General features: G+C 39.1%; 1 protein-coding gene across 1 annotated transcript in view; it reads left to right on the forward strand.

The window, feature by feature from the left end:
* The window catches only part of LOC150080419 (receptor-type tyrosine-protein phosphatase H-like), a 75,485-nt gene extending 65,375 nt beyond the window's left edge, over window positions 1-10,110 (forward strand). Inside the window, exon 25 of the mRNA XM_090381939.1 lies at window positions 9,617-10,110. Coding sequence (XP_090238065.1) covers window positions 9,617-9,660 — 44 coding nt within the window. The 3' untranslated portion in view covers window positions 9,661-10,110. The remainder of the gene's footprint in view (window positions 1-9,616) is intronic.
* The last annotated feature ends 553 nt before the right edge of the window (window positions 10,111-10,663 follow it).

The following is a 10,663-nucleotide window of genomic DNA, read 5'->3' on the forward strand; positions in this document are numbered from 1 at the left end:
TAGGGATATTTGGATATCTGGATCACTCAGCACTTGTGAACAATTTAAACCTATTTTCGCTAACCTGAGAATTATAATTTATTTATTTGAAATAGTAAATTTAATGGTACCAGAAAAAAATAGTATGGAATCCGGCCCCCTTTCTAATAGCATGTAAATATTCATAATTATGTCCTCATAATCCACAATAGCTGCTCTGGTCTGTAGACGAAATAGAAGCACCAAGTTCAAATAGATGCAGCTTTTTATATAATTCTTTTTAACTAAAATGCTTCATTCGTTGCTTTATTAAATTAATATTCTCAAGTCTGAATACCATTCCGTTGAGAGTTGATCACGTCCTACCCATGTACCAGGTGTCAGATACAACTACAAATATGCTCGTAGGCTTTCGAGGAGACAATAGTACAATTGGGAATGCAAGTTCCCACGACAGAGGGAGTTAACCGACTTCCAGCGTGAAATGATAATAGGGTACCGTTGAAATATCAAAATATCACATACAGATGGACTGCATGTGTGGCACCATTACCAATCGTCGATCCCTCGATCGACGATTGGTGATGTACTCTGCATATGGAAGCGATCTGGCGCTGAAACCTTCCAGAAACGATCCAGAAAACTTCCGAAGCCCGAAGGAAAACGTGACAAGAGAGAGCTGCAAAGAATCTGCTCAGAACACAGATCTACTTTGTACAAAGATGCTTAAGCGACATAATTGTGACACACCAGCGCGCAGGACGTTGCATAATATGGTTACCATGGTTATGCAGCCGTCCACAAGCCACTAATTACCCAGCCTAATACAGACGCCGTGTAGTTCGGTGTATGTGCCCTTTGACCGTAGACCAATGGAATGTTGTGCTTTGGAGTAACGAGTCACAGTACATGGAATACCATTCTGACGATCTTGCTTGGGTATGGTGGATGGCCGTAAAATGCTACCTGCCGGACTGTGTCTTGTCCACAAAACTTGGCGAAAGCATCAAGATGGTCTGGGGTTATTTTTCGCGGTTTGGCCTGTGACCATTGGTTGTTTAAGACAAATCCATGAATACTAAGGTCTATCTATGCGTGCTGGACAATAATGCTTTACCTAAGTTGTGGCAGCACGTCGAAGAAGGCTCATACCTGCATCAGTAGGGCAACGCTCCGTGGAGCGTTGTGACTGACTGATTTGAGCGCCGAAAAGTTGGACTGGCCAGCCCATCGCCCTGGCCTCAATCCTATAGAGAACCTCTAGGATCTAGGTTGAAGTGGATTTTAGCGCGTGTTAGGAGAGACTGCCCAAAAAATAAAAGCTGAACTGATCTCTTCTTTGCAGACTGAATGGTGGTAAATATCGGAGAATATTTACCAAAAAAAAAAACTGTTGCAGAGTTTTCCACGGAGACTAGAGTCTGTCATAAAAGATAAATATCTCGTTACTAAAACCATCAGCACACCTTATTAGTTTTCCAGTAAATAATGGCCATTTGTAGATATGCAGTTTGTAGATATGCGGTGTACACTGCATACCATATTAATGGTATGCAGTGTACACCGCAGATGGGGTGTAAATTTGTCGTTTCAACACCATCAGTATTAGTGCACCCTATAACTTGGGCATATCAACGTTATCAGAGTTTTTGGAATTTAAAACTTGTATAAATGTCCTAAATAGAGCAAAGGTTTAATTAGGGACGATATAATGTTGCTGTATGGCTTAAAATCCCTACGGACGTCTTCAGACATCTACTGGAGTCAATTCCTAGGCGAATATCGGCTGTTATCCATGCCAACGGTGGCACAACATGGTATTAGGTAGGTGGTCATTATTTTTTGATCACTCAATGTACGTCGTAGCTTTTTAACTGTAAAATATTTGCAGCGGTTTAAACAGAGAACAGTTATGAGGTGGGTGGGAGAATGCGATTAAAAATTTTACAGTTACTGAAAATTGGACAATATCTATAAACATGTTCTCTAAGCGTGTACAAAAAATGCAAATCTAGCCGATTCATAAGTTCATTTAGAAGTGTAGGTTAGCGCTGGATTCTTCGAAACCCATCTTCCTGTATTCGCATATCCTCCGAACATATCTTTCACGTCATACACAAATCTGATTCCGTTAGCGTGAAATGTGGTATCCAGCTAGCCTAGCTGATCAGGTGATGGACATGTATGGTTTTCTTCCCCGAGAAACCTGGATTGGGCTTTTCTTCCAGCAAACACAAAATTGACCACAAAACACATGCAATTTACAGATAGTGCATGTGGACATGTGTTATTGTTAGGGTGGTCCCTAGACCGTCAGTTCAAATCCGCCTCGTATTACTGTAGGTTTTAACCGACTCTGTACAATAGGCCAGACCTGAAGTTGTGTCATGTTTGTGTATTTTATGTACGTTGTGATGTACTGGCCTCTTGGCTACCTAGAAGCAGCGATCACCCGCAGGCTGCTTCCAGATACTCGTCCATACCACGGGAAGGTGGGCCAAGTCCAGTAGATGGGACGCCTTAGATCTCAATTTATGAGACAAATTAAAAAAAATAAAAATAAATTAATTAATTTGAAAATAATAATAATAAATAAAAACTTGCCGACAAGTCCAAAGTAACTACAAAGACCACGTTAATCACAGTTAAGTATCCAAAGTTAAACTAGTTCTTAACTGTGGAAGCATACTTCTTCTTAGATGAAATGCAACTTTAGCAAAGGTCTGTAACAGCTGAAGTTTATCTCGTTCCATCAAGAGATGAAACTGCTGTCCAGGAATCACATTCACCAGGAGATCATTAATTATTGATCTCGCACTATCATAAATATTATATTCACGCAAAATGTGAAACCAATTTCCTTGGCTCCACAAAAACACAATTCAGTATTTGTTAATCCTAGAGCAAATAGTTTCTCATTCAATGAGCCATGGCCTGTTATTATATATAGCAACTCCAACCCAGGCGTAAACCAATCAGCTACCCGTTTAACTAGGAGAAACGTCACCTCAGGAAGAAATAGCTTTGTCACCCTTCCCGCAGTTCCAGTGTCCCATCTCGTTTGCCATAGGTTAATTATCTCCTTCATACACCGCTTTTCCCTTTTAATATCCTCACTCGTATCAATTGTAATGTTGTGAAACGGAGCGGGAATCTTCTTCTTAATCCGATAACATAGTCCTCGGTATATCAGGAACACGTCCAAAGGAACAGACCCGGCCAACAGCTGAACTGCTGCAGTAGATACGGTCCTACACACTCTCAACGTGCTGAGAAGCACGTTGAGAGTATGTAGGTGTATTGATCTTTGTATAGAGTTGAGTTTTTCTTGGAACCTCACAAAACAGCACGATGAAACCAAGCACCTGCTGCATATGTTGTAATGGGGAGAAATACTGGCTTACAATATAACGAGAGAGTCTTGCGGGATAAAACCCAGTCAGAGAAACACGAATAACAGCACCAGAGAGAAAATTTTCACTTTAGCCCTTAAATATGAAAGATGTAGAACAAATGATAGTTTATAATCTATCACTAATCCTAGATATTTATCTTCAGATGTCATTATTAGCTGAATACCATTTAACTTTATTTGCGGAGGTCGGCCAGGGTCCAATTTGCTTTTAAAAAGCATCATTGTAGTTTTATACTTAATAACAGTTAACTTATAGTTTTGTACCGGGAGATGCAAATCAGTCAATACAATATCGGCATTATGTTCAAGACTTCTCCTAGAATTCCCAGCCATTATAATTGTTAAATCATCGGCAAAAGCTATTGTGTTACAATTGAAAAACGAGCGAGCTAACCAATTTTGCAAAACCAGGTTCCATATGAAAGGAACTAAGACTGAACCTCGGGGGACAACCACGATAAACGTGCTTTTTAATAAAAAAATGTTTTAGATTTAACAATTACGTATCTGTCACTAAAATAACTTCAAAACAATTTATATAATTCTTGAGAACATCCAGCTACCCTCAACTGAGCAAGAGCAGCCTCCTACCATACTGATTTAAAGGCACCCTGTAAATCCACAAAAATGGCGAATTCATACTTTGAAGCAGAACTCTCAATGTGTGTTCGAAAATCCACTAAAGCATCCTCTAGTGACTTTCCGGATGTAAACCCTTATTGTTTACTTGATGTCATTCCACGCTGCTCTATTATGCGTAATGTGCAGAACCATCAATCTTTCCAGTAACTTGCCAAGGTTAGCTAGAAGGGCTATTGGCCGGTAGCATCCAGGATCTGAGAGGAGCTTACCAGGCTTTTTGATTAGCTTCAATAAAGCTACCTTCCAATCTGGTGGAAAGTATCCATCTGCAAGACATTTGTTATATAGTAGTAGTAACAACTGCGGAAACAATTTATAAAACCGTTCTATAAATTCATTCTCTATCAAATCATATCCTGGACATTTCTTAAAATTTAGTTTTTCCAATTATACATACTAATTCATTAAGTGTAAATGGCTCCGTAGTTAACTGAGTTACACGTAAAGAATTATTTGACGTATCTTCCAAGGAATCATCTGGTGGAAATAGTTTATCAATTATAGCTTCAATGGAATCCATCCATCCTATTATGTCGAACTTGTACGCACAGTATTAAAAACATCCGAAGTATGTAGCTTGTCTCTTGTAATTTTACAGATAGTACATACGGAGCAATATGACCTTAGTCGCTGATGCTCTTAAAACCCTATTAAAAGAACAACAACAACCTTTTATTGAAGGTCACCTTCGCCGATTTTGATGGAGTTATTTCCAGTGCGATTGATTGTAGATCACTGCTCATATTCGAGATTTGCCTCCTCACATCCAGGAAGACTGTGGACACTTCATTAGGTTGGACACAGCTGATAAAAATTTTAAAGTCGTCTGTATATGATAGTACGTTGCGGCTTCTGGCGAGAAGAGATTTCTATGCTGAAGCAAAATAATTTCAATGCTCAAGCAAGATGATTTCAATACCCAAGCAAGACTGACTAACTTCAATACTGAACAAAATAATTCGAATGCTCAAGCAAGATGATTTCAATGCTGAAATCTCTCTCTTGTACTCTCTCTCTCTTGAGAAAAACTCTCTCTTGTGGACCTGCTCTTAATATAGTAAAGTAGTACTACTATTGTTAATGAGTTTATGAGTGCAACAGCTAAAACGGATTGACAAACATCAGCGTAATAACTTGCTCTTGGAGTTCTGGTAAGGATGGGAGATCCTTACCAGAACTCCAATAATATGTCACCTGGAAACGCTTAGTGGACCGATTAGGCTCATTTCGACGGATTTAGAGAATTTCATAATAAAACTATTTTTCGCTGCGGAAGTTCTAGTTCATGGTCAAGAGAGGTTTACCACGAAAGCTGAGAGTTACTTGCAAATCTTCTCCGTAATCGTGTGATTCCCACTCTTCCGGAGAGCACGTGATTAAAACAGTTGCTTTTATGAAGGATGAAACTCTTTCTTATATTGATAGGTCAATAACTCACTAATTAATAATATCATTTCCCTCCACTTCGGTCTACGCACCCTCAGTCCTTGTGACTTGTTATTGAGATTAGCATTAGTAGAGGCATATGATGCAAGAAAGCAAGCTTATGCAGCTTCAGCCAAAAAAAAAAACAAAAAAACCACTCCCATTTCACCCCTCCGTTCATTCGAAATACCTGTCCAGCTGAGCCTTAAATTTATTGAGGCTATCAACCTCCACGACAAGGGATGGAAGTCTGTTCCACCAACCAACCACCCGCTGGCTAAAGGCAAATTTCCGCACATCTATCCTACATATGTCTTTCCTCAATTTGAATTTATGCCCTCTCAGGTGATTATTCTGAGCAAGAGCAAGAATCCCATCTGCACTGAGCATGCTCAAACCATTCAAGGCTTTGTACACCTCTATCAGATCACCTCGCTGGTGCCTAGTCTCCAGACACTGTAATTTGCAAAACTTAAGCCTTTCTTCGTAAGAGCACCCCTTTGTTCCATTCACTAATCTTGTTGCCCTTCTCTGTACTCGTTCCAGCAGCTCTACATCCTTCTTGAAATGAGGCCTCCAGACCTGTACACAGTACTCTAGGTGGGGCCTGACCATTGCCTTATATAAGGGAATATCATCTCCTTTTCCCTGCTAAAAAAATTCCTGTACATCATTGACAAGACACCATGAGCTACTCTTGCAGCCCGTCTGCACTGCTCAGAAAAATTCATATCTACCTGCACAATTACTCCCAGATCCTTTTCATTCTCTACCACTGTCAGTGTAATACCACAGAGTTGATACGTTGCTCTGGGGTTCTGTTTTCCATATGTAGTACTTTACATTTGTCAATGTTAAACTTCATTTGCACCTCTCAGCCCATCTGCTCAACTTTTCTAGATCCTGTTGCAGCGGCATACTGTCATTAGTGTCATTAACAACCCTGCCAATCTTCGTATTGTCTGCAAACTTGGACACCTGATATACCATCATCAATATCATTTATAAATACAGAAAACAATAATGGACCCAACACTGAACCCTGAGGGACTCCACTAATAACATTAGTCCACGACGAGCAGTGTCCATTGATTACCACTCTCTGTCTTCTCCAACTGAACCATCCCTTTATCCAAAGCAGCAATTTTCCTCCAATGTCACTGCTCCAATTTGTGTAGCAGTCTTCCATGTGCAACAGTATCAAAAGCCTTTCTAAGATCCAAGTATATAATATCAAAGTTATTCCCTGCATCCAGTTCTTTTGTGACTGCATCACAGTATCCAATCGAATTGGTCAGGCAAGACTTTCCCTTAACAAACCCATGCTGTGTCTGAGCTATAACCGAAGTCTTACCTAGATGATCCTGCGGTGCCTCTTTAACCAGTGCCTCCATTAATTTTCCTGGAACAGAAGTTAAGCTCACAGATCTATAATTACTTGTGTCAGCCTTTGATCCTCCTTTGTGAATTGGGGTCACATTTTCACATCTCCAGTCTATGTGTACCTCCCCTGAGTTCAAAGAAGCTCTCATAATTATGGCCAAGGGTTTGCTTACTTCCTTTGCTGCCTCCTTTAATATAACTGGATAGATCCCATCCACCCCAGGTGCCTTTTTTATGTTTATCCTCAACAATTTCTCCTCCACTTTCCTCTCAGTTATTACGAAATCATCTAGCTCACTGCCAGAGTTTACTTCACCTCTGGCATTCCCCTTCCTGGATAACTCCTCATATGTGAATGTAGAAGCAAAATACTCGTTTAGTTTGTTAGCCACCTGAGCAGGATCCTCAACTGTTGAACCATCAATATCCAGTGGACCAATCTGATTCATCCCTTTCCTTCTAGAGTTTACATAAGTAAAGAACTCTTTGCTGTTTTTCTTTGCATCCTTTTCCAAGGCTTTCTCATAATCTGCCTTTGCCTGCCTAACCTCCTTTGTAACTTGGAGGTTAGGCTTACAGTCCAGCTTATATCTATCATAGGCTTCTGTATCACATGTTAATTTATTTATATGTATCCCATGCATTTTTCTTCTCTGCACATATGTCTCATTAGTTCATCTGGCATCCATTTAGGCCTAAATCGTGAACAATATTTCTTACTTGGTATGTAAAGCCTAGTAGATTCCAAGACTATTTCTTTGAATGCTTCCCATTTTGAATTTTCTGTTGCTAACATGATCAGTTGGTCCCACTGTATAGAATTTAAATACTGTCTCAGTCCATCGTAGTCGCCTTTACGAAAGCAATAACCCTTCCCTTTACAACTGATGGTAGTTACCTCTTTGAGTAAATCCCACTTCAGCACACTGTGATCACTTCCACCTAGTGGTTCATTTATCTGCAGATTCTTAATGCATGAAGAATCACTACTGATAATCAAATCAAGAGTATTACTCCCTCTAGTTGCCTCCCGAACATGCTGATTTAGAAAACAATCATCCAATAAATCCACAAAAGCCTTGCTAGTGTGTGAGAGACCAACCCACAAATTCCAGTCAATATCTGGGAAATTTAAATCCCCCATTATAAGACTCTCTGATTTACTGGCCCACTCTATTTCCCTGTACAGTTTCTTATTATACTCATCAGAGTCATTAGGCCTATAGCACACTTCTACTCTCAATTTTGATCTCCCAATGCTTATGTCACACCAAACTGACTCGACACTGCACTGTCCAGCGATGTCGACTGGCTTCACTTCCTTGGATTTTATGTGTTTCTTAACTAATAGCATAACCCCTCATCCCTTCCTATCCTGTCTATCCCTCCTGTACATGTACGCATTGTACTCCCCAAATTCAGTTCTGCATTCCTTATATCTGTGTGACACCACGTCTCTGAAATCCCCACAATATCTGCCTTTGATATTTTGAGCAATACCTGAAATTCATCAAATTTATTTACCAAACTCCTAGCATTGGTGTACACGCAGGTATACATGCACCTGTTTCTATTCTTGGCTACCCTAACACAACCCATGTGTTTACTTGTACCGCAATGACTCCCAGCAGTCTCTGAAATATCCTGCATCTTGTTTTTCAGGCTTCGGCTCATTTCAATAGAAGCAGTGCAAGAATCTCTTTCATCTCTGCCAGTGGCTACTGTTAAACTATTAGTCCTTGTATCCCCCCAAGCTAGCAGTTTTCCGACCCACCTAACACTGCCTCGATAGCATCAGCAAATATTCTTGCACCCTTTCTATTTAAGTGTATCCCATCCCTGTAGAAGCAATCTCTCCTGTTAACAAGTACAGTCCAGGCTGAAAAAAATTCTACCCCTTGAGCCTTGCACAATCCTTCCAGGGCCGAATTGATCGACAAGGCTCTCATCATATACTCCCACCTATCGTGTCTGGGCAGAATTGCAGACACTTTCAAATTCAATTCTAATCCACGGCTTTTTTTCAACAGTGACCTCTACTTGTTAAGTAATTCCGCCGGTCTTCTACTCTTAATATCATTAGTGACAACGTGTACAACTATAGATATCTGAAGGACGGCGCGTATCGAGGACATATCTTGCTGATTTGAAAAAAATCATCACAAGGTACATCTCTTACATTCCCCGTGACAAGCTTCGGGAAACAAATGACCATAGCATACCATGCTTCCAGCGTGTAATGAACACAAATATCTCAATCTTCATATCTAGCAGTTCATCCAAACGTTAGTCTACCAGCTGCACACAGTCATTTTCTCCCCCTCAACAGTCAGCTAAAATTACTAACTTTAATTATAAACCCTGAATATATCTATAAATTTTATTATAAGATACAGAATGATAACCAAGTTGAACTCTTTCTGTTCGTCATCGTCCGTATCCATCTCATCACCGGTAAGTCCTCTCATAGAACCACGAAGAATACTTTTAAAAGTAACATATCTTCTATATATCCTCTGCTTTTTATCCTCTGCAATTCAGTCATATAATAAAAATAACCAATTGCCATTCTCTGACTGTACTCCACAACTCCCATCCTATTGTGAAATGTGTGACGAATCCATTTTGCATTATTGTAACGGTAATTGTCCTTTCTGAAAAAAAAAAAAAAAAAGGTGGGACTGTTCATATGCCCATCTATACAGCCTATATACTGCAATATAATAAAATTAGTGTAGACTGGTTTAACATTATTTTTTTGTTTATTTTCAGAAGATATTTATGCCAATGTCTCTAAGAGAGACACTCCAGTGTGATGTGATAATGATGTGATGTGATAAAGACCATCTAGTCTGATTTCTGATAGTTCCTATCATCAAGGAGAAGGTTACAACACGGAAATTTCTTGCCAATGAATATATCCATTTGCCCTTGAAACTTCAAAGAGTACAAACTTATTCTTTACTGTACACAATCTAAAGAAAAAAACATCGAAGGTACTTTGAAATGTGTATAAAAAGTCGACGTATTTGCTTAAGATTATTCCAGCACGGATTCCACCTTTTTTATCAACTACATCACTTACTTCTTTCATCAACCAAACCCTGTATGTGTAAAATAATCTTAAGCATCCACGATTTCCTAGTAATTTCGGTCAGAGGAAGAAGTATCTCTTGCTTTGATTGATTCTATAAATAATCCAAAGTCATCCGAGTGCCTATCAATCAAAAATACAGAATCTCGAAGTGCAATTTTTGTAAAAATATTAACTTTTGAAATTGTGAATAAGGTGTCAGTCAATCAAATGATTGTATATTGTAAAGGAAGTATTATAAGTTTATTTAGTAAATCGTATATTTATTTGATTGAAGATGTTAATAGATTCCGTTGGAAACTTTAAAAATCGTCTTAAATGCAGTTTGGGATTTCCTAATAATGTGCTGCCCAATCCAGAATGTACATTACGAGTCGAACTGTTGGGCGGTTTTATTTATTGCGCTGGTCACGGCACCACAGAAATAAAATTGTTTTTCAAAATGCAATTCATGCCTAATGAAAACGCACAAATATAGCTATATGAATGTACAATGTGTGATCTCGATTTCGATGCCATTAGAACAAATGGGAGTTTTAGTCATTTTCTTCGGAGAACTATTTTTCTGGAGGTTGTTAGATCATTCCGATCCTTGATTGTAATTTCATGTTAAAATATATTGGCACGATATTTGTACAGCTAATATTTTGTTACACGAGTGTATATCCTGTTGTATGTTGTTTTCTAACAAATAAAAGTTGATGTTCTTCAGCGGATCTCCATTG

The sequence above is a fragment of the Mastigoproctus giganteus genome, chromosome 9, assembly GCF_048544385.1.
Source record: "Mastigoproctus giganteus isolate SK-2022 chromosome 9, ASM4854438v1, whole genome shotgun sequence".
Lineage (NCBI taxonomy): Eukaryota > Metazoa > Arthropoda > Arachnida > Uropygi > Thelyphonidae > Mastigoproctus > Mastigoproctus giganteus.